Genomic DNA, 25,042 nt, shown 5'->3' with positions numbered 1-25,042 from the left:
AATTCAGTTACACGGCTGTTTGCAAATTAATGGCTAAATCAATTAAATGAAAGCATGGGATTTCTCTTGAGGAAAGTCTAGTCACCATCGCAGGGAGAAGGGGAGGGGTTGTGGAGCGGGGATGACATAATCACGTTTGCGAATCACCAGCAGTGTGCATGCTTTAATCCATTAATGGGGTTTTTATCTGTGATCATAAAAAGCAGGTTACTTTCAGCCTGGAAGGGAGTGAGGGTTGGAGGAGAGGGGAGGGGAGAGAAAGAGCAAGACAGAGAGAGAGAGAGAGAGAGAGCAAGAGAGAAAGAGCACAATTCACTCGGTGAATTGCTTGCAAGCTTTGGGCTGATAATTAGGGATCTCAGGAGAGCAGTTTCTCAGAATAACCCGCTCTCCTTCAAATGGATCGAATGGAGACAGTGGTTCAGTCCTGCTGATATTTTTTAAGCCCTCCTCACATTTTGATGGGCATTCCCAGTGCTTTTGTGCACGTCTCGGAAAGCGTTGACGTGGAAAGGAGCAGCGAGGAGGGGGAGGTTGGAGAAAAAAACTGCAGCTCTTCTAAAAATACGGAGGGCATGCAAGAGTGCGAGCAGGCTGGGGAGGAGGGCGAGGTGAGCGTGCCTCGCACCATGTTCCCTGGCGCAGTTTCGGAGATGTCCCTCCTGTGACTGGACCCACCATGAGCATCTGGGAGGTGATCCTGGCTTTCGTGGTGGTGGTGCTGATGCTCGTGGCCCTGCTGGCCAACGTGCTGGTGCTGATGTGCTTCCTGTACAGCGCTGACATCCGCAAGCAGGTCCCGGGATTGTTCATCCTCAACCTCACCTTCTGCAACCTGTTGATGACTGTTTCGAACATGCCCCTGACTTTGGCTGGGATCATTTACAAGAGTCAACCAGGAGGAGATCAGATCTGCCACATTGTGGGCTTCCTGGAGACTTTTCTCACCACGAACTCCATGTTGAGCATGGCAGCTTTGAGCATTGACAGGTGGATTGCTGTGGTCTTCCCTCTAAGTTATCACTCCAAAATGAGGTACAGAGATGCTGCTCTCATACTGAGCTACACGTGGTTACACTCGGTGTCGTTCCCGATAGTAGCAGCTTCTCTCTCCTGGGTGGGTTTCCATCACCTCTATGCCTCCTGCACCCTGTACAACAAGAGACCAGAGGATAGGACACAGTTTGTGATTTTCACTGGGGTCTTTCACACCCTCAGCTTCCTCCTCTCCCTTATAGTCCTGTGTTTCACATATCTAAAAGTGCTGAAGGTGGCACGGTTTCACTGTAAGCGGATTGACGTGATCACTATGCAGACCCTGGTGCTGCTTGTGGACATCCATCCCAGGTAAGGTGCCTGTCTGTTCAGCAAGTGAGACTATTCGCTGCAGAGGACCGAGGACCGGGTTCTGTGTTATGTTAAATACAGTTTGATCTGTATCACAGCAGGGGATGGGGAGGGGAAGAAAACAAGCATCCTTCTTCCCAGTTTCTATTCTGCATGTTTCTTTTTACTTGCGTTTATTTTTCCGGTTTCAGAAGCAACACTTTTTTTGTTATGCTTAAGGGCTTGTTTCGGGAGGGAGAGCAAAGAAACAGGCAGCTTTGGCTGAGCATGCACTTCCCTTTGAGATAGTGATCAGATCACTGCCCTTTGTCTCCGAAGGTGGATTTAGCGTTCGATAAATTTGTGTTTTTTGGCACTGTCAGCCCCAAACATTGCTGGATCCCTGAGAGGGAGTAGGCTGAGGCTGCACATGTCCCTTCAGTCAGAGTTCAGAAGGGAAGCTGGGCTCTGCATCCCACTCCTTAGCCCAGCACTTTCCCTATTGCTGTGCTCTCTGTAACTTTACTTTTCCTGAAGGTCAGAATTGTAAGGGAATAACATCTGCAAAATGCATATGCTTGAGTGCCTGTACTTAAATCTAAGTGAGAGAGACTTCAGTAACAATGTTAATATGACAAGCAAGGGATGTATAAAGTTCATTTCAAATGAAAGTCTTTAAGGAAACCCTTTGTGCCTAGACACAGGAGGACAAAAGTCTCTCTGGGGGCTGGGAAGATAATTGGCTTGAAGGCAAGCGCCAAACGGGTACGAATGTGTGCTGGGATGCTGTGCAAAAGAGTCACATCAGAGATTATGCACAAACTACTAATTTTGCATAAATAGACTATGTCTGGATCTGGAAAGGATGCAGATTTGTCTGGAGGAGGGAGGGTGGGAGACACAGCTTTCCCCGGGGTCAGTGGCAAAGCTGAAGGAGAGAAAGCCTTGCTGGATGGAAACCTAAGAGTGGTGCTGGGCAGGCAGAGATTCTGGCGAGGAGCTGGGGAAGGTGCCTGGTGAGCAGGGGAGGAGAAAGTCAGTGGATGCTGTGAGTACACGATGGCTCTGCCCACAAGAAATGGAGAGGATACAGAGAGGACCAAAACAAGCACAGCTGGAAGGACATAGGACCGGGCTGGTGAGAAGAGAGCAGCAGGACAAGTCAGAGGGATCTGCCCGGGAAATGGAAATTTGAGAAATGAACCTGCACAGCTGAGGGAGGATGGAGCAGGACAGGGAGGCTGATGAATCAGCGAGTCCTGGTTGAGGGCTGAGAGGCTCTGATGAGCCGGGGTAGATGGGGCTAAGACCCAGTTATGACTGGGGTGGGGTGGCAGAGTCAAAGAGTGAGTTCCGCAAAAGGGAAATCAAAGGCACTGGTTGTAGTGTGGAAAGAAATCAGCCTGGTTTGCTCAGAGGAACTAGTTTGTCTTAGGGCTTAGTGTGGCTGGAGCGGGTGATTGGAAAGGGGAAGGTCTGATGGATTTGCCTGGAAAAAAGGGAGAAAATGGTTTGGCTACAGAGGGTAACACAGCAGCTGTGAGGGATGTGTGTGCTGCTTGGAAGATAGTCAGAGATGGGATCTTAAGATTCAGACTGTCTCCGTCAGAGAATGAAGGGGAAGGGAAATGTCTTTCAGAAAAATGCTGGGAGCTGGCAGTGCAGGGAGGTGTCTGATACGGGATTAGAATCCTGCCTGGAAGAGAGGAAAGCTGAGAGCAGTTGAAGAGGGCAGTCCCACGCCAGACATCCCACCTGACCCCCCTTGCTGTCCTTTGCTCTGCGAGCTGGAGGCAAACACCAGCTCTCGCCATTTGCAGCCAGCCAGGAGCAGAGCTGCAGGACTGAACGCACATGTGGCTGTCCTCAAAGAAAGGTCGTATTTTGGGGATTCCTAAGCCTAAGGCAAATATGTCTGAAAAGATCAGGGGAGGACAGCACACTGTTAGAGGAACAGAAACATTTGCTCAAAATTCTCCAGTTAAGCTGTTTGATCTGTCTCTTGACCAAGAATGCAGAGCAGAACTTCAGGCAAGTCCTGTTACTGTTCTTGAGAAACACATGTATAAATCTTTCCTTATTCACTAAGTCACATAGAGGAAAAAAACATCCCATCCTTCTGCCCTACGTGCTGTCTGGTTGCTAAACTGTGCCTCAATTGGTCTTAGTTCCTGCACGCACTATGAAATGTGTTGGTTCCTCCCAGGACAGTACCATAAACCCACTGGGGCTATTTGAAATAGCAATTGTTATGCCTAATGCCTAAAGTATGCCTGGACTGCAACAGCAAAGTTTAGAAAAAGGCCAGAAATCTCAATGGTATTTCTCCTCCTCTGCATTTTTTCTGGTCTAGGTTAATTTGAGGGTGTCCATGCATTTTGTAATCAGCTCACTGAGGGGTGGATTCAATGGGGCTGCGGGAATGATGCCTCCTTTCTTCAGAGGAGACAGAGTTGTAACCTGTATTACTAACACTTATTTATCTCTCGCGTCAGGTTATTCTAATGCCACTCTCTAAGAAAGGAGAGTTTGAGCTTCTTTTCTAGACTATGGAAATTGTGGCTGATTTGACCTATGGTCGTGTTTCCTTAACTGGTGACAGCTACTGCCACTGAAAGGGTTAGACCTCAGATTGCCTTCCCTCCTGTGAGAGCTACACAAGTGCTGCAGGTCTGCTGGAGCAGTCAGTGATGTTCATAAAGCTCTGACATAACAAAGGCATAAGTTGAATTATATAAGTGGTATACATACAGGCAATTTCAGTGTTTCCTATAGTACCTAACAGCACAGACATGGATGCTGGGAGAATGCACGTGAGAGAACAAAGTTTGTAATCCCACCTTAGTCTACCCTGACTTCTCCGGCTCTTTGCATGGTCTAATTTCAATGCTGAGAAATGTCTACAGACAATTTTCTGCTTCCTATGACTCAGAATCCACCTGCAAGGGGATCTAGCGACAGGCGTGGTGACAGATGGCTTTATTACCTGTGACTTGGAAAGACAGGAGTGATCTTCTGAAGATCATTCAAGACGAGTGCAAAGAAAACCTCTAAATGCCACACAAATTCGTGTGAATGTTTAGGGCACACGTCCTTTCAAGTTAGCTTAGGCATTTTTACTGGATATTGCTTTTTCTCGACTTTGTTCTTAAAACCAAGATATCTTGGGTATTGTGAGAGGTTTGGGCAAGACTTCACTTAAGTGCTTAACCCATGTATTTCTTCACTCAAGTTATCTATGCTATCTTTTTGGTGTATCCAGCTCTACACATCTTAAGGTCCAGTATCTCATAAACTTTGTTTAAAATACCAAACCTTCAAAGGGATATATCTCAGATTTTCCAGGATATTAAAATCTTTAAATGAAAGCTTAGTCAATAATCCAGTTCTGTTACTAGTTTCACAACTGGAACTTGCATATATGTTCTTATCTTAGTGCATGAAAGTGTGTGCAAAAGCAAAATACTCATCTGCGTACATTGTCTATATGAAGGAGGGAGATAAAATAGCTTCCTCTGTGATGTGGTATTTATTAGCTACATCTGGAAAATCCGAACAAAAGAAATTGGTTGAAGTCTATCAGGACTTTCGAAGTCATGAGTGAGCTCCAGGAGTCAAAGTCAGCTTTGTACATCCCAGTAAGGAAAAGATGTAACTGAGGAAATTGTTAGAGACAAAAAATAGACTACCCTCCATACCCTAAAAACACCCTAACTGAACCTACTTTGGAGATTTCTTTTCCTGTATCACTGTGTGCCTGGAATGCTATGAATTTAATAACACAGGTCTTAAGTGAAGCTGTTGAACCTCTAAGATCCTTGATCTGCACCTAAAAATACTCCAAGTTCTCCAGCGCTTGCAGAACCGATAGCACATAGATTCCCTTGAAAAGGTGGATTTTTTTTCCTTCTCAACTGTCATTTCTAGCTGCAAATAACTCAGATGTTTTCATTCTACTTAGGCGTATTCTTTAAGAGCAAGATGATTTGTTATTTCAAGGAGAACAAACTTTTCCTCCTGTATTTGTTTCATTTTGCACATTATGATAGCTGCTCTGGGGACTTGCAATGTAAGACCATATATAAAATGGAACAAAAGAAACACATTTTCTTTAACACCACCAAAAGGTACCATAAGAACTCACTGTCACAGAGGTCACTGAAACACACTGAGATCCTCAGGACCTAACATGCGTTTAGATGATGAACAAACATTTGCAGATACAGCAAGTAACGTAAGGGTACGCCCATAAACCTCACAGCTATTAACATACATGAGTATGGAACCTGACAGTGAGTCATCAATTACAAATTTACAACAAAAACAGAGAGACCAATGCCAAGCAGTTACAAAATACAGCACATGGGCCAGACCATTCAGTTTGCCCGAGACATGATTGCGTTACCACAAGACCTATGCAATGAGTCAACAAGTAGCAGTGCTGCTATGTGCATAGACAGGGGTTTCAGGACTGTAGTCTGGCTTTGGTTTTGCCCTTTTCCAAGGGGATTTGTTCAGATACAGGTGGTCCTGGAGATTTGGGAGATACAACCAGTGCTGCCCATCCAACCTAACTGCCTGGAGAAGACAGTAACTCATCCAATTCCCTCAAAATGCACAGCGAGCACGGGAGTTTCACAAGCAGGTAGAGGCGGAGGGTGGGCTTTCACATTATCAGTCTTTTGGCAAGCAAATGTGCTGATTTCAAAGATTTCCTGCAGTGGAAGTGTGGTCTGAGCCCCATGCTCCCATCACCTTGCTGGCACACCAAGGGTCTTAGAAGCTTTCTGGTGGACTGGTGAGACCACCCCTGGGAAACACAAAGGAGAAGATCTTGTCCTAAAATGCTATAGGTGGAAAAAAAACCCCAGGGTGTGGCTAATTTGTATCCGTTTAGCCAGGAACAAGGCTGGTTTGAGGAAAGGAGTCAGAATATCACAGCACTGTGGATTTATTACACAATTCCTGGCTTTGCGGAGCGTTCAGTGCGGTAGCCGTGCAGAGCTGCTCAGGCTGCTGAACGATTTATGGCCACGTGGTTAGCAGTTATGGGATACAGTGATTGCTCCAATGTTGGGCTGAATGTTCAGAGCATGTTTTTTCCTGTTATGATTTTATTGTGATTTTATCTTAATCGGAAGTTTCTCCTTTCTAAGCTAGTTTTGTTGGAATTGCTGTTTCTAGGGAAGCAGCATTCTGCCTACCCCACTCTGGATATTTTCCAAATCTCTGAATATCATGAGGCAAACTCTGGCCTGCAAATACAGCTTACAGTAATTCAAAAAGGAACTGCAACTGAATTCAAGGCTGAATTCCACCAATTTGACTATATATAAATCAATATAATGGGGGTGTGTGCATATAAATATATAATCATGTATTTCTCAGTAATAGTTTCTGGAGGGTAAGATGATCATACAATGCATTAATACTTGGTATTGTCCCATATAAATGCAGTTACTGGAAAGATTGATTTCCATCATTCCGTAAGTAAAGCCGTTAAAATCTGCTACCTGATATTATGATTCATGTTCTTGTTTGTGTTGAATGTCACACAGCGTAAGAGAGCGTTGTCTGGAAGAACAAAAGAGACGGAGGCAGCGAGCAACAAAGAAAATAAGTACCTTTATTGGTACTTTCATACTTTGTTTTGCACCTTATGTAATTACAAGGTAAGTGTGAACCTACATACTGGGAAAAGACTGCCGAGATGCACTCGTAACTCAGAGAAGTAGGGCACTCTGAACTAGAAAATGATTGAAGTCTCCTGTGAAAGTTTTGTGCACCATTTCCACTCCTATGACAGAGATGATTGCATTTACTGAGCTAACAAAACTATGTAAAATGTCATAGTGCTTATCCGACACAATCCTGATGCAGTCTGTGGGCCCAACTGTGTTCAGTCAACCCAGTCGATACGTTGGTCGCATGGGAGTGATTTAGGAAGTCAGTCCACAGGAATCTGCAGACTTTTTTCATGTCAAGTAGCCGCCTACTCCTCAGATTGCCTCTCCGGTTCAGGGGTTGATCTGCAGGGGAAGACACTTGTCTGAATAGGTCAGACTGTAAAAATCTGATTAACAAGATCCAACTGAGGTGAAAACATGGTCCACAGACTTAAATGATAATTTTGTCTGACTGGATAGAGTTTATTAGTCATAAATATCAAAGCTGTTCTGACTCATAGCTAAAAAAAAATTCTTGTGATTTTATGGTCAGACATCTATCTATCTACTAGCTTATATTTGGAAATGAGTCCTGTGGGAAATATAAAATTACTCCTATGAAACATAAAGTATTAGAAAGTGAGTATATCCAGAAAAGCGTTATCTAATTGTTGAAGGAAAGTAACAACTTGCATTCCTTATTAAAAGACTCTGGAAAAACTGAAATGCTGCTATGCAGAACAGAGAAAGAAAAAAGTATTTTTAAAGTATCTGCTCTTCCAGTACTATCATATAAAAATTATTGGGGCTGACTTCAGTCAAACTCAGATCCGTCATAAAAAAATCACTGAAAAAGCTGAATTAAGACTCAATATAAGTGGGTATGTAACCAACCTCAAGTTTTCCCAATTTGGCATAATATCCTGAATTTCTATTTCTAACAAAACAATTCACAAAAAGGTCTTGTAGTCTTTTGGTAAAAATGGAAATTTTCATGTCGTATTGATTATATGTTCATGATAATAATAGCTAATTGATTGATGTTGTTTATTTGTAACAATGTTGTAAATACATTTGTAACAGTGTTCCTAGATTTACCTTCACTTTCACTTAGTCGTCACAAGAAGACACTCCATACAACACACTCCAAAGGGTATGAAAGGATTTATAAGTATAGGCATTCAGCCTTAGTTCTCAGGCTATAGAATATTAGAGTATTTGTCTCATTACAAATGGTTAAATTTCATTTTATGTTGGGTCTCTGAATTTAATGAAAATCATCGCAGTCACAGAATAGCTTGTGGCTCCGTCCTGAGTGACGCCGAGCGCCCTAATGAGGACTGTCAGAAATATTTTTGTGCTTCTCCACAGGCATCTCGGCCCAGCATTCAGGCACCACCTCCTCTTAACTCTGTGGCTTTCTCATTTGTGTCCCAGTAGCCCTAAGATAAAGAAGAGATGTTAGAAAAATTCTAACCTTCCTCCCTTTAGTCCACACAAGGATGACTCAAATGTTCCCCTGAGCCTTCAGTCTGTTGAGGACTAACAGCTTTGCTGCAGAGAGCAACTATAAGAAGAGTCAAGGTGTAGGGTCGTGAATGTGTGAAGAATGCTTGAAGGGCTGGGCACTGGCCAGATGTGCCAGGTGGGGTAAGGGCCATCACTTTCCTGGCCTTTTCAGTTCTGACACATCTACAGAATCACTGTACAACAGGGTGTGGGAAATTCCCTCTTTAGATACCTGAATCCCTCTTCAGACCTTGCTGGACACTGCACCTCATGGATGGATATTCGAGGATGTGCGTTACTCTGCTTCCCTATGTCTCACACTTACATCCGAGGGTGTTGAAGTCAGGGGGAAGAGAAAGCTCTTGAGCTTGATTATGTAAGCAAGTATTATTTTCTGGACTATGTCCAGCGCTTTGCATTCACAAGACAGAGGCAATCAATCACTTTCCAAGGCAGTGAACGGAAGATAGCCGATGAAGTGTATCGCTCAGCCTCTCACTTGGACAGCCAGCTCTAATCAGCAATATGCTTAAATTAAACATGCTTTTAAGTACTTCATGAACTGAGACCTGAAAGCAGCAAATCACAAGGCTTGACTGTAGCAACATCTTTCTACTTCCACACCAAAAATAAATAGCTGTCTCTAACAATTCCATGAACTAGTGAAGTAGTTGTGCTCATAACCCCAGACAGATAAATTCTTTGCTGGGTAAACCAGAGTGTTTAAGATTATATTAAGGTAAAAATCAGATGAGGCATCTCTTTTTTCAAGAAAACACCCTTCTAATTAATTCAGTGGCTGACCTTAAGTAGTATATCAGTAGAATCTGATTCTTCTTGATTTGTTTCCACTGTACCAGTTTGACAGATGTATTACCCCTTATTATTTATTTCTAGGCCTAGCTCGTTTCTTCTTTCGTAAAAATTCTATTAGTACACATCTCTTCTTTTGCTATATTTATCATTATGCAATTAAATAACATTGTTCAAAAACTGTTTTCTCCAAGGACAATTTTCATAAGAAAAATTAAAATAAGTCATACTGATTTCTTATATTAATTTCCAACTCCAGGCATTTCATACTGATATACAAAACTTTGCTCATGTAAGTTAATAAGTGCTGTCAATGTGTGAGGAAATTGGCTTTAAATTAAAAATCCTGAAGTAATATCAGAAGGAAGTTCATAGCCCCAAGCCCTCAGGTTACAGAGGAGGATGGTGGAACAGGCAGAAGAAGATTAAAATTCTCTTGTGTCATCTCTGGGGACAAAGGGTAAACAAACTGTGTTTTTAAAGTGGTTGCCTGGCCTCTGCATGCAGATCCTGCTCAGGTAGGCAAGCAAGTTCAGAATTCCTCTGCAAGTTATCTTCTTGCCTGTCTGTGCATATAAATGCATGATTTTCCTATGCAATCTTAGGTTGACGTATTTGAAGAAAGTGGCTTTCTAGTGTTCGTCAAAAGCCTCAGCTGATGTGAGGTAGAGATATTTTCCTCCTGGATAGAAAACCCTTTTTGGTACAAGTTGGAGGGTGCTGCTTGCTATCATCCTATCTCTGTGATGCCTTGCTGTCCTCATATCTCTGTGCTGACAGGCGGTTCCTGCAGCTCTGGGGAACAGCGATGGCTAGAAGCAATGGTTTGCAAGATTTACTGCAAGAGATTTGCAAGATTAGCTACAAGAGTTCAAAAGTCTGCTTCCTTACAGAAGCTGGCCAGTTGTAATATATGCACCACTTCCGAGGCAAAAGTATCTAAGGGTAAATCAGTTAACGATCACTGCGATGTCATTTTTATATTAAAAAGCAATCATTAAAATAGGGCTTTTTCACTAGCAAGATAGCATACAAAAGATTCGGTCTACCAAGCAATAAAGTGAACACAAAGTAAAATCAACACCAACATCAAGATAAAACTCCTGGTCAGCTTATTCATATCATTAACACAAAAGAAAAAAAATAAAGTCTAATTCTGAGGCTATGGGACTTGTGTGGAGAAAAAAAAAAATCAGACTTGGACACAAACAGAAATGTTAGGAATGCAGGCTTAAAGAGCTAATCCAGTTCTTGGGGAAAGGACAGAATTTCTTTTTATGAGAACCTCATCAAGTACTAGCTCCAAAATGCAGTGCCAGCTTTGTTTCACTCCAGAGCAAGATGTTTTATCTTGTTTGAGACTCTGGTCTGTTCAGAGGTTTCTCCATAACTCAGTTAAGGTCTCAGGTTTAAGCAGTGCACAACATATATGTTGTCGTTATAGTAGTCACCAGCTGGATGTATACATGTTCAGTAAAATATTTTACTAATATGGTAGACTGCACATGTATATAAAAGGTTTTCAGTGCGTATTATCTGCATAAAAGATCAAGGTCTTAATCTTCAACATAGCATTCTCATTTGTTTACTGAAAGTGAAATAAAATAATCGGATAGACATTTGCCATGACACACGCTACAGAATTAGGTTTCCAAAATATTAACAAAGCATCACAGCAAAAGAGCTTAAAGCTCTGAAATGAAAAGGTATTGAAGACCAGGCAGTAAAAGGGTTGCTTTTTAAAGTAAGATAGGGAATTATGCAGTTGATGCCATAGAATTTAATTTACGCGTAGCACTGAAATATTAATATTCCTTTGCAGAAAATGTCTTCTTTTTAGCTAAAATTTTTCATGAAAATTGAAGTTATGCATATAATTTCCCTCATAAATGAGAGGCAAAACTCTCTTTCAAAGGCAGCAAAGTATGTGATATGCCTTGAAAGACTAGCATTTAATTGTTCTTACACAAAATGGGATTGCATAGCTCAGGGTTTGTCTGCATTTCTGTGTTTGCTGCTTGATATCTGCAAATGTAATTTACTACCAAAAAACCACACAAGAATTGCAAAATGTGTAAATATCAAGGATACTTAGGGAGCATAGTAAAAGAAAATATTTAAATTTCTGACAATAAAAGTGTAGGCTTTTTAGTTGATCAGTCAACGAAGGTAAAATTAGCAAGTCTAGGCTTCCAACCTTGAAGTGTGTATTTGATATGCTTTAAATGAAGATTGTTAACGTCATAGCACTGATTGACAGATACTCAGAGACAAATTTGTCATATTTTGGTCATTCAAGGCATCCACTGAATTTAAACAAACTTAATCAAATTCACATCTATAAAACATTTGGTAAAAATAAATCAACCGGAAAAAATTCAAAAAGATCAAGTCCAAAATGCAAAGGCGGCATCAAATATGCGAAGTGGAGAGTAACAAGAAGAAGGATGGCTCGTGGTAGTTTATAAAGCAAATATGACTCAGTAGATGATAAATTTCCAAATAGTCAGTTCTCATTTTAGAGGATATTACTGTGAGTGTCATAAACTACATTTTATTAAACAAGAGAGAATACACCAGATGAGACCCCCTGGGAGCTTGAGTAGATTATAATTATGTCTGAGATTCGGTCCTACTTTGTAAGAAAGATATCAACCATGAGTTACAAGGAGAGGCTGAAAGAACAACATTCGTTTAGTCGAGATGAAAGGAGGGAGAAATGGGACAGAAGGTGGCTCTTTGGTGTCTCAAAGTTGCTTACAGAGATCAGCTGAGCCAAGCGGCATCAGTGGAGGGGCAAGAGCAATTCCGAAGTATTGTCATGTAACATAGCCTGGTCACCTCAAACGTCTCACAAGTCCGTGAACCCAAAAAGTAGTTTGGTTAATGTTACCACCCCTAAAAACATCATTATATAGGTGCACCTCACTTCCAATGGAAGTGACACAAGAAGTGATCAACTTGCTAGTACAAAGCACACAAAACTACTCTCAGTATTGAAATTACCAATACAGTGATGGTGGCTAAAGCCCCAGCACTGCCTGCAGACCCACGATGCTAAGCCCAGCGCACGTATCCAGGAAGAAACAATGCTTTTGCCATGGAGTTTGCAGTCTAGGCAAACCAGAGCGGAGAGAGAAGACAGAAGCTCGTAGTCAGTGGTATAACAGATTAAGGCTTCTTAGTCCCACTTCTGTGCTCAAATGACTGGACCATGATATCTGCCAGCGCCAGGTTAAACAAACAATATAGTGAACGTTTATGGAATTAGAATGTGAAGACTGAGGAAGAAAATTCTCATCTCTAAACTGCTCCAAGTACCAACACTGTTGTCATTGCCGCTGCTGCAGGAGCCACACTTCAGAATGCTCCTTGGAAATAGTGCTTTGCCTGAAGAAACATCACCAACTGAAGTATTTTCCAGGCAGGTTTAAGAGCACCTGCTGCTGAAGACAGTTCCAGCAAAGATCTTATTTGCCATTGCTTAGTGGAGCTCTCTAGCAGCACGCATGGCTGTTTGTACTCTAAAAAAATCAATAGTTTCTCAACAGCTGTAGAGACATATAGAACAGAACTACCCTGCAGTATTGCTCAAAGACATGGAGAAGGAAAACGTTGTGGAGTTATCAATATTTCACTGTCAAAAATGCTCTCAGTACAAACTGAACTATCTGTGCTAGCGTAAATATGAGGAGTGTATGAAGTTCTTCCCTCTGTCTTGTACTGAATTAAAAGTTTTGCCTTGCTAAATTTGTTGCAAATGTATACATTTGGCCTTTAAAATGACCAGTTTTTAAATTCAAGATATATTATACTGTTTCTCAATGATGAATTTTCCTTCCTTGCTTCTCCTAAGACCCGGACAAACTGTTTAAAAGCATCAAACTCCCTCTCTAGGAGCTGGACTGGCTAAGAAAGCTAGATAGCACTGGTGAGGTGGTTTCTCAGATACTCTAGAGGGGACCTAGGACCACAAGTTCAGACTAGATGTTGGATTTTCAGACAGCTAATGGTAGGGGAACATGACTCCCATGAGACCAAGCAATGGCACTTTATGTCCCAATCTCAAATTTTAGTGTTCAAAGTACGGTTTTGCATCAATATGTAGAAAATTATGTTACGCTATGCAGAAATAATTTTTTACAATACTTACAGTTAAATTTGTTGTGCATGATGGACTCAATGGTGACAATAAGTGTGAAAGTCATCAGAAAACGTACCTGGGGAGATTATACTCCTTTCATTCCCTTTGGAGCTATATTAAGTCTATGATGAACTTCAGCTGCCAGAAACATCATCTTATGACACAGACTACTAGAAAAATGCACAAAACAAAAGCACTAAATGAAGAAAAAAAACGAAGTGAAATATTACTGTCTAACAAGAGGTCTCACTAGGACCGAAAGCCGTAGAATCATCAGAGAAAGTAACACACATTGTCCATATGGATAAGTTTTGGCACAGAGACTAAAAGTGTAATGGTTGAGGATGTGTTATGAAGGAAATGATTTTATGAGTAGATGTTGCATGATATTTTTCATTAACAGTAACCTTTCTGTGAAGTGTTGACCTGCATACCACAGAGTATTTATGATCTCAAATATGATGTTCACTAGACAGTAAAAATGGGGCTAGGTTACAGTACCCTAGAGAGAGGGGTCCCATTTATAAAGTATCTTGATGGCCTGAGTGAGTCAAAAGAGTTGAAAATCCAGCTCTACATCCGAGATTTGGAGTCAGATTTTAGTCTCCAAAAGGTGTATTCCAATAACAAATAAATAGGCTCTTTTGAAAACTGCCTCATATCCTGATAGAGCTATTCCATTTTGCTCTAAATTATTTTCTTTTATTTTCTTGCAAGTGTTCAGGAATAAATTGGGGTTTTTTGGGGGGGGGGTGGTCATTGGCTTACAGTTGTGCTGTTGCTCCATGTTTTTAATATGAATACTAATTCTTTCAACCTTCCTCTTTCCACAGACTTGTTGAATTATCCTCTGTGGTCCACATCAATTCCCACTGGGGAATCATTTCCAAGTGCTTAGCTTACAGCAAAGTTGTTTCAGACCCTTTTGTGTACTCTTTGCTACGGCATCAGTACAAGAAGACATGGAAAGACATCATAAACAAGATCCTCAAAAGAAGCTCCATCAATTCCTCTGCCCTCACGAGTGAATCGCACAATCGGAATATATTGCAGCTGAACGAATGAGAAGCCTGGTATGGGACCTACAAGACACATAAAATGATATATGGGAAACAAAAGTAACTGGCCTATCCCTAGTAGCTATCCTCAGCTGTCAAGGTTTCAGGAGGCAGTCACAGACAGGTTGAAGCCCAGCCCGTACCCCCCCAGTAGCTCATGTAACAGCTAAGGGAGCCTGCTTTGTACCTCCTGCCTCCGACTACAAGAGTGCTATTAATCTGTGGTCCTGCAAGCTTCGCAAATACAAATCTCCCATTGATTTCCATCAGCAGTTATACATACATATAGGCTAAAAAGCCAGTTCTCAGCAGAAGGACTCATGAAAGTAATGGGAACAAACTGGTGCAATCATAAGATTATTCCAAAAAGCTGCACAGGGATATTTGTGCTGTATTTTTCACTGGGTGCAGGTAGCGTTCCCTCCGATGGAGCTGCCAGCCTGACTTTACAAAAACCACTGCAACCTAGTTGCTTGAGTAGGTCCCATACAGAAAAACTCTTAATAGGAAAAGCTTAATAAAATAATCTTTACCTAGCTACTTATACAGTGCCCAACGTAGCTTTCAACCTCTTCTGATACACATTCTTTGAACAATCCTGTAGAATGGAAGGAAGAGAAAAATAACTTTTGAATTATGCTACAGGCTGGATTCAGCCATGTTTTCCCTAAGTTTTTTAAGTAACTTCCACAGAATCTCATTAGTTTTCTCCCCATGAAATTTCAGAAAAATAAAACTGGTAGACAGGATGGAAAGGTCAGGATGCCTCCTGCCTACCTTCCAGTATATCTGAGTTATAAAGAGATGGATTTTGCCCAAAGCTGCAGAACTGGGCCCTGTGCCCAGGGGAAAAAAAAAAAAAAAAAATTTTTTTTTTAAGCTGTTATTAATCATGTTTTTTTCCTACTGATGTGCTACCTAAAGGAAAGATAAGCCTAAAGCTGAGTTTAAAAATATAATTCCAAAGCAAGTGAAGTAAAAATAATAGACCCCCTCCCCACTATGAAGTGCAGCCAATAATCTAAATCCACATCTGAATGTGCAAATCATAGGAGGTTTCAGTATAGATCTTTAGAGCTTTAGATTGCAGCTGTACATAGTAATGTTATTAACATTTACCATGCATTCAGTTCAGCCTGCAGCTAACATAGGCATACAACCAGTAAAATTTCAAACCCAGGACAATCCTACATGTCACACTTCCTCAGGCACCGCCACAGTATCTTAATTATTGTCAACATTATTTAGTTCATTGTAAGTACCTAACATAGGCATACAACCAGTAAAATTTTCAAACCCAGGACGATCCTACATGTCACACTTCCTCAGGCACTGCCACAGTATCTTAATTATTGTAAACATTATTTAGTTCATTGTAAGTGCAACCACAGGTGGTAGATGGCTTCACAACTGTCACATAGACACGTGATGCTGAAGACATCCTCCAGTGACTCGTGAAGAATTACTTTCCTGAGTAATTTTCAGTGACTTCTTTCTCAATTCAGTGACAACTCTCTGAAATGAGAAAGTTTTTCAACTGCTTTCTTGTTAATTAAGCTGTAGAATATCAAGAGCAATAATTAATCAGTTATCATTTCTGTTGTTCTGATTTTTAGGAATAATCAATTTTTAAAACAACTTGCATCAACAAAGTGTGTCGTCCTAATAATCTCTTAAATTTATTTTCAAGTAAAGAACTATTGGTTTCAAATGCTTCACAGTTATACTTTGATTGGCAAAAGGCTAAATATCTATTCTGACCTTAATTCTGCAGACATTTTTGTCCAGAAAGTGACTTAAGGTCTGTAAAACAGCATCAAGTTAACACCAGAAATTCAATTAATTTTTGCTAGGTGGGTCAAGGTCAAGAAGGCTTCTGTCCAGTGGCCATAAACAACACAGTTTCTTTTGTGAGGGTAAATGGCAAATACACGCCCAGATTTTGAATAATCTTGGTTAATTAGGCTCAAGCATACAATGGCAGCTTAAATAAAAGCTGATATAGCTAGTTATATTACCGCCTATCTTTGTGCATATTCTGACTGTCAATACCATATTCTTGGAACTCAAATAATCTTATAGGGTCAGGATCATATTAAGAAAATAAAGCCCTGGGTACTAAAAATGTGGCATTACTTTTTAGTTACCACCTTCTGTGTCCCCCAGGCAAAGGGCACTGTTTGGTGCCTGTAGCTCTGCAGAATCCCTGATGGCAAAGGTTAATGAGCTAAATCAGTATATTCCCTATCACTTATGCTAAATGACCACTATCAGTCATTTTGCAAACATTAGCACGTTCCATTTTGCAAGCTCTACCATGAATACAAGTCTTTGATAAAACAGACATTATGGCAACATACCTTGTAAAAAGTGCCCACTGCTGAAGTTTCTGGCCAGTGATTCAAAGCCCAGACAGGTAATTCAGTGAGGGGCTTCACCCCAAAGTCAGTGAATGGCGGGTAATACCTCGGTCGTTGGTCTGGAGAACCTTGCCTTAGCCTTGCTCTGGCATGGTACTACAGCTGCAAGGAACCATGTTAATCTATAAATTTATGTTGTCACCTGCTTTATAAGTGGAAGAATTAATATAATGAAGATCATCATCTACCACGTAAATAAAAATTTTCAGCTTAACTACTAGTTACTTTAGTTATAAAAAAAAACGTAATTACAATAAAATATAAACACAAATATAGTCACAGAAATTAAGTAAGTTTTTACAACACTGCATTCAAAATTAGCCCTTAGCCAGATTAAATAATCTACCTCATCTTAATCATTTTACCTTTTAGGCTTAACATAATTTTCTCAGGTGCAATAGATAAAAACACCCAGTTCAATACTTGTTTCTTAAGAAGTGGAAGTCATTTTGACGACTTGATTGTATCAGAATACAGGATAATAAAAAGTTGATTATTAGTGAGTTTAAAAAGATAAAAAGCTCTATATCAGGTTGTTATACATTTTACTAAGACCACTTTTACCTAAGTATATTGCAACAGGATGATTGTTAAAGTCCACAACTGTTGTTAACTTATATGTGGGGTTGCTGCCAAAGTCATTGGGAGGTTTGTAAATCGATAAACCTAGCCCCAGAAGGATTTAAAATTTTAAATCAATTATTCAAATAGAGTAAGATAATTTCCCAGAAAAAAACATTGTACCTTTAGGATGGCTAGTAAAAGATGGAGAAAAGTACAGCATTGGACTTGTCTCATTATGCTTGTGTATCACAGTCAGTCACTGGTTGATTTTTGTGTCACCGTGAGCAATAAATCTCTCCCCCTGTATGTGTTTAAAAATTTGTCTTTCTTTCATGGTGCCTTTCTTCTAGAATTAATCTTATAACAGAGAATAAATATAATTTCCCCTTACTTACATCAGCTCTCTGACACATTGTCATATTTCTACCATCTAAAGCAATCAAGAGTTGTAAATGCTGATGCTTGACAAACTGATTCAGTATACAAAATAAAAGTAATACCCCAACATTTCCTCATGACATTGTGTAAGATACTAGAAATATGATACTGTGGCTCGTTAAGTGCTAGATATTCAGCTGAATTCTTATAAGCAACTGAGAAAATTTTCTAAAATGTATGTCTAAGTGATGAATGTAGATACAAGTAACTGTCTGCTGAGTATTATATGTACTATACAACACTTTGACTCGAGTGAGTTAGAATAATGATGGTAAATGTAATGCACAATACTTTATTATCTCTGATCATGAAGCGGAACTGTTCTCTTGTCTAACACAAATGTGCGTGTGTGTGTGTAGCGGGGGGGATTTTCTGTTTGTTATTTAAATGTTTTTGAAAAATTTTTGTAAAGTATGGCTACAATGTGTGCCCAAAATATGGAACTGCATGTGCAAAAATTGTGCAGCTGCTTAGGCAATATGCAGTTTTCTGTTTGTTGGTATCTGCGATCCATATGCAATATCTATTTCTCACACGCATGTTCAACTAACATTTTCTTCGTATCTTGTAAATTTGGTGGGCAAAACATTGGCAGATGATTAAGAGAATTTAGTCCACTATGTCATTTTGTGGATTTTGAGCTTTTTCCTCTGTTCATTTTACAGTTACTTTTATAATCTCAGAGCCCTATACTAGGATCCTGTTTTATGTTATGTTTTTGAGCCAGTTTGAATGTGAAGATCTGGGTAACGGCATTTGGCAAAAACTACGAGAGACTGGTAAGAGTTTATTGAATAAACAATAAGAACCAGGTCTTCTCTTGACATAAATCAACATAATAGTTGGTTGTTCCACCTGAGGATTGAGTCCCATTTGATAACTATATCCAGGTTTTATAGATTTGTCATCTAAATCTGTAGAGCCCTGTTTTCATGGTATTTACAAATGGAAAGATGTAAACAGGGTTTAGCGAGTTCCTTGTGTGTGTATGTGCCCACTTGCAATGTCAGGCAACCGCATGGCTCTTCTCTAAATAAGTTCCATCCCTGTTTTCACTCCTTGAGTAAGAGACCCCAACAGTCTCTTTTCAGTTGCCCTTAATCAGACTTTTTATAACCTTTCTTATTTCTGGAAAAAATCTAATCTCAGCATCACAAACCACCTGAGGCTGGAAGGGACCTCTGGAGACATCTTGTCCAGCCCCAAAGAGGCACGTCACTGCCTCTTGCTGTAGTTTATCTTCTCAATTTTGCCAATGCATCTGTTTGCTGTGCAATAGAGCTGGGAAACAATCTTAGTCTGCTTCAAGCCAACAATAAAGTGTTCCTGGAAAGAATTTTATTTTTTTTTTTAAATAATTTTGGGAAGACATCTTAGACTTAACTTCAAAAACAGCTGCATCAAGAATATCTTTAGAGGTTACAAAACTAGGGCAGAAATAGGTGTGAATGGGAGGCTGAGGGTCAGGAAGGATGTAACGGCTTCGCTGCCATTGCAATGATATGTTACCTGGCTGCAGCAGGTTTTTCCTAGTGACCTGTTTTCACACTGAGAGCTCTACAGGCCTCTCAGCCAGACACTTACCCCAAAGAGGAAGGTAAAATTTCTATCAAAGCCCAGTAGCTGCCATAGGGTGGGCTGAGGCTACAAGAGCAGCACAGTCTCCATAGGAGGATCCTTATTGGGTTGGGAAGACTCTAATAGTTGTCAGGTGGGCTGTATGGAAACTACTCACAATATTTGAATGACCAGAAACCACCTACACCTGGATGAGCCTTACCTTAGGAGATAGTCTAATTAAAGCCCAGGAGGTTTAGGTAGCTTGCAGAGAGTAATTTTTTCCTGGACCTACATGCCTAAGGTTTCATAGTTCCCTTATCCCTTTTAATCCTTAATGAAGAAGGCTCTGAATATCTTGACCTATACACTTTGACATGTGCAGTGAATTTTCTTGAAACAAGCCTTTGAAAATTGCTTGCTTTTCACTACTGTTAGAGCTGTGTTCTCCTCACGTTAAATATTCTTGTGATTAAACAAAGCCTAACAGCAAAGCCAGAGACTTCACACCTATGTCACCTCATTGTTAACTGACCCTAAAAATCACTAAATATTTCAGTACGTCACATTCAGCACAGAAAGCTCAGTTAGATGCTGACCCTATGGTCAATATGTGTTTGCTTCAGTGGGTAGTCCTGGTTAGTTAGGGCCAAGCATAGGCTTATGTGTTTACAGAATCAGGGATTACATCTTTGTAACCTACTCAAACCTGAATAAGTGAGAACAATAACATTTTAGCCTTAAATTTTTTTTTTTTTTAAATTTGCTTTTTATGGTTTCAGCATTCAATATATCAAAAATCTTTGATGGGTGAAGTTTCTTTATGAAAACGATCCTGCTCAAAAAGGCAGCTGTCCCTGTTGGGGGGTATAAAAGTTTACACGAAGAAAAGAGCTGCTGCAGTCTTTGTAAAATGTCTACTTCTTACCTGTAATCCTGGTTTGTATCATGTAAATACGTATTTAGGATTGTTGGTTTTTAAGTGAATAATGCTGCTCTAATGAACTAGAGAGGTTGCTATAGTTTATCATATATGTCTATATTTATAAGAAAGATGGTTAGCCCTACAGACTGTAAGTGCACTTCAGAAATGTGTGTATCGGAAAGCAAATGCATCAGTTGTATGACAGCATGCATGTGCAGTAATTGTGTGGTAAAACATAATTTTTTTTGTTGAAGAAATACTATTGCACATGGTTTCAATGTACCCAAAGGCACAAGTCCGCATGGCTGATTAATAATTTACAAAGATATACTAGGAAAAGGATTTCCATTTGGAGTTCTTTCTGAATACTAGGAAACTGTTTTCTAGTCACTGTAATTATACAGTTAGAGCTTTAAATCAAACCTTTTTTAAAAGTCACACAAATAGCAAAAAATTGAAAGCCTCGGTCCTCCTGGGATATGGATCCAGCAAGAGCTCCTAAGGAAGAAGCAGTGCTTTGAAATGAAATGCCAGTGCATCCTAGTGAGATATTAGTGGGAATGCAACATGGCTCAGGGTGCAAGTTGGCTACAGCTTTCCTCTTGCTGACCATCACAGGTAGTCTTATTTAGTCATATTGCACTTACACTACCTTCACCTCTTGAACAAAAATTTTAAAAAGCCCTGTCGGATATCAAAATGTTTTACATTACCTTCTGACCATGAAATCCTTATGCAAAGACATGTAATGTCTACTCCTCTTGCATCGCTAATGTGATCAATGAGCTACAGAGAAGAAATAAAAAAAAGAAAGAAATCTCATGAAGTGAATTACTTTTGTTAGAAAAAAATGTCAGTACAATACTCGGTGCCCTTAGGGTCACATAGCAAACATGTGAGAAGTCTGGGGACAAGTTCTCCATGCTCTGCCATCCAGCCCAGCCTCATTCAAATAAAACAAAGCTACCTGCATCAGCCAGAGTAAAGAATGGGTCTTTTTATAACAGAAACCGTAGGGCTTCCCGGACAAGATGTTTGAAAAATCATTATCACAGATTGCCTTGGAAAATAGAAATACATAACTAAAAGGTGCCTTGATTAACCTTTATTTATACACCGGACATTTTCTAAACCTTAGATTTGTTTCACAGTGGTTTTATTTTTCCATTTTATCATTTTAGGATAAAAAATCCCATATATTTGGCAATCACTAATCATTCCCTTCTGAATTCCTGCAGGAATGTAATGTATTACCAGTCTTTCCAGATACAGTTAGATATAAACATTTTCCCCTAGATTAGATTATTAGATGATTATTTGCTTTAAAAAAATTGTAGGGGCTGGTTTTACAAATCCTTGCTGTAAGGACCGTGGGATTGCTTGAATGAGTTAGGACAATTCATATAAGGAGAGGTATAAAAGGTCCGGCCTGTGCATTTAAACTTGTTTGTTTTGTTTTGCAAATAATGAAAATAAATAATTTCCTATTTCTAAAAGCATCTAGCCAGTCCGAAGAAAGATAGTTCTGAAATAACATTAATAATAGCTGCTGTAGATAGGGCATGTTTTTATTATATTATTATAAATACACCCTTATAATTTATTGCATTTTACTTTTTTGTATAACAATGAGATGTAATTGCAGGGGCTATTTATTTAGGAAGAAATGGCAATATAAATAAAACCTTTCTGAATTGCATGGATAAAGAGATGCACAGACCCATTTGTAATGACAACATGCTCAAGAGTGCCATAGGTTAACATGGACTTTAGGGTCCCAGGTAAGCTAAACTTCAATAGCCTCCCAATAGAGATATCTGAGATACTTATTCATTCATGTAAAGGCAGATACACAAAATTCTGCTATATTAATACCAACAGTTTAAAGGAATATAATAAAATAAGTTTTAATCCCGACTTCAAATTTTTGAATAATGGAGTCTGTGCTGTCTATTCTGTTTACAATGGCTTGTGCTTTGTGAATACATATCAAATGTTGTAATATATTTTTATTACATAGAGTTAATGGTTAATACAAAGTGACATATATAAATAAAGACATACTATATATATGTATACTGTGATTTTGTTAAATTTAATGTTAATGAAATGTGATTATGATTAAATGACTTCGTGTGAGCTATTTTTTCATATAAAAGTTAACGTTTTAAAAAGTCTGTTTCACTTCATTGTTGCAAAAGTCAAGCCTGTAATGTCATTGCAATGATGTGACCCGATCGGTCCTTCCTATTTTTGGAAAACAACTACAAAGTCAACTGCAATAGAATATTACTTCAATGCAGTTATCAGCAACACGAGTGAAATAATTGGAAAACTTTAATACATTATGCGTATGTCTGGTCTTAATATACACAGCACATCTTAAATTTAGCTCTTTCTTGACGTCTTGAGCAGGTTTCACAGTTAATGTGAAACCAAGGTGGGGGGGGGGAGCTGGTAGTGTGGGGTTCCTTCTTCCTGCTCCCTGAGCATCCTTGCCCACTCAGAGCTCCCACAGAAAGATCTCTGGAAGTTTTGGACTCCTCCTGACTGCCACCCAAGAGGGATATCCTGCAGAGGGAATAACTGTTAGTCCTCACAGAGCAGAAGTCTTTTATGGTCTATGTAAAGCCCGAACTCTTGGTCCCCAAATGTGTTCTTCTGCTGACTCACAGGGTTTAATCATTAACTGTGCATTAATAACAACATCATAACTTCAATCCTCAGATGTGGGTAAGCACTCACCGAAATCCACAACAATATCTCCGGTCTTCTCCCTGGGATCTCTAGACAGAGATTTGAGTTGAAGATTAAATTCTGCAGCGCACAGATTAGGCCTCTTAAAGGCTCTTTTCCTTCCCTTACAGGTGTTAAATCTCTGCTGTAGAAAAGCAGAAGAGACCCCAGAAGAGCCCAACATTCTCAGACATCGAATAATTTCTGACTTAACCAACATGATTACTTTGTGCTGTGTCTTTGGTTCCTGTTTCCTCCCTTTATTTTAAACAGCTCAGCAAATAAGTTTATGTTCTCCGTCTTTCTCTGTGGATACCCTCCCTTCTTGTCACATACACACACATAGACGGTGTCTACAGATTAACACCATGCTCTCAGAAAGGCTGACAGGGCCGGACGAGGTAAATAATTTATTCATGTTCAGCTCATAACCACTTTCAATTTATACTGAGGGCGATGCACAAATCAGGCTCCAAATGCAAAGCTTTCACGGTTGTCTTTGGAGGAAGAAGAAGCTGGAGACGTGCTGGCTCCGCAAACCCTCAATGCCACGATAACATCCTCTCACAGGGGGAAGACATTTCCCAGCATCACGGATCCGTCCTGGGCTCCAGGCTCAAACAAACACTCAAAGGAAACCTGCTAACACAATGTGAGAGATTCTGGGAGGCTGCTCCCTCTGAATCTGTGGGAGGTTGTATTTTGCTCTGGTCTCCATTACAACGGCTTCTTTTCATCTCTTAGGAAGCACCTAAATATTGCTTTTTACATTACAAAGGCTGATGTAAAAGAATATTAATTCCTGGAAAGTTTTGCCTGGAGATTTAGCAGAGACAGAATAATTCTCCTGGAAAATGCAAGGAGAAGTAATTTCAAAGGCCCTCGCCATCCACATGGTTATGAAACTTTTTTCTTCTTCTGTCAGCTTCATGCTAGAATCCAGTTAGAAGCCTCATAACAACGTCCGCTACCCAGGCTTTTGAAGGAAACAAGCTGTAATGCCAGCTACACAGTGGATTTAGCATGGATTTACATGGATTTAGCATGGCAAGACACCTCAAACAATAAGACTATTTGTTTATTCTTTTGTATTTGGTAGCATGTACAATGCAGAAAAGGGGTCAGCCAAAGCTGTAGGAGTCCTAACACAAAAAAAAGAAATGCATGTTGGCCCCTAGACATGTAGTCCATCCCTTGAGTCACAAGGAGCAACATGTGAGAAGGTAAACCCCAGCACATCACCAGGTGGCCAAGAAGTCTCCGAAGGAGAAAGATTGGGAGACATTTAGTGGTTTATTGGCCATTAGATAACAACAAGCTGACCTAAACTGATATTATATCCCCATTTGTGGCTGTAAGGACCATTTTGCGATGGATGTGTGCAGGTACGCCATGCAAACAATGCAGAAATCCCCACATCAGTGCCATTTACTCAAATTTCTTGTGCTACTGTCCCTCCCAGAGTATTCCCAATGTATTTATTGACAGAAAGACTCTAATGAAAGATAAAAGTAAAGCAAGCAAACCAAAGACAATCATCTGGCAATAAATAAGCGGCTATTCATCTTTAGTGTGGTGTGAACAGAAAGAAAAAGTGTTCCAGAGGAAAAGAAGATTAAACAACTACTCTTCAACATAGGAAAAGTGCTTTTGGAAGGAGATATAGGTCAGGAGATGCTTTTCCAATTAAGCAAGAGAAAAGAGCAAGCAGCATCTCCCGCAGTTTCTGTCCTGCCTGCACTCTGCCTAGCACAAGCATAACACTGTGAGCTCACCTTGACACTGAAATAAGGAAGAACTTTTTTTTTTTTTTCTTCTTTTTTTTTTTTTTAATTAAACTGGACATAGCTAATGTTGGGTTTTTTTTTAATTAAGCCCTGTATTTG

General features: G+C 40.0%; 1 protein-coding gene across 1 annotated transcript; it reads left to right on the top strand.

Moving 5' to 3' along the window:
- Nucleotides 1–679: 679 nt before the first annotated feature.
- On the top strand, nt 680–14,523 carry GPR26 (G protein-coupled receptor 26). Its single transcript, XM_009708194.1, has 3 exons — nt 680–1,347; nt 6,885–6,998; nt 14,292–14,523. Exons 1-3 carry the CDS (start codon nt 680–682, stop codon nt 14,521–14,523), a joined length of 1,014 nt encoding a protein of 337 aa, XP_009706496.1.
- Nucleotides 14,524–25,042: the final 10,519 nt, after the last annotated feature.

Source organism: Cariama cristata, unplaced genomic scaffold, assembly GCF_000690535.1.
Source record: "Cariama cristata isolate BGI_N322 unplaced genomic scaffold, ASM69053v1 scaffold2429, whole genome shotgun sequence".
Lineage (NCBI taxonomy): Eukaryota > Metazoa > Chordata > Aves > Cariamiformes > Cariamidae > Cariama > Cariama cristata.
The sequence above is the reverse complement of the archived record's forward strand: the minus strand, read 5'-3'. Positions and strand labels throughout refer to the sequence as shown.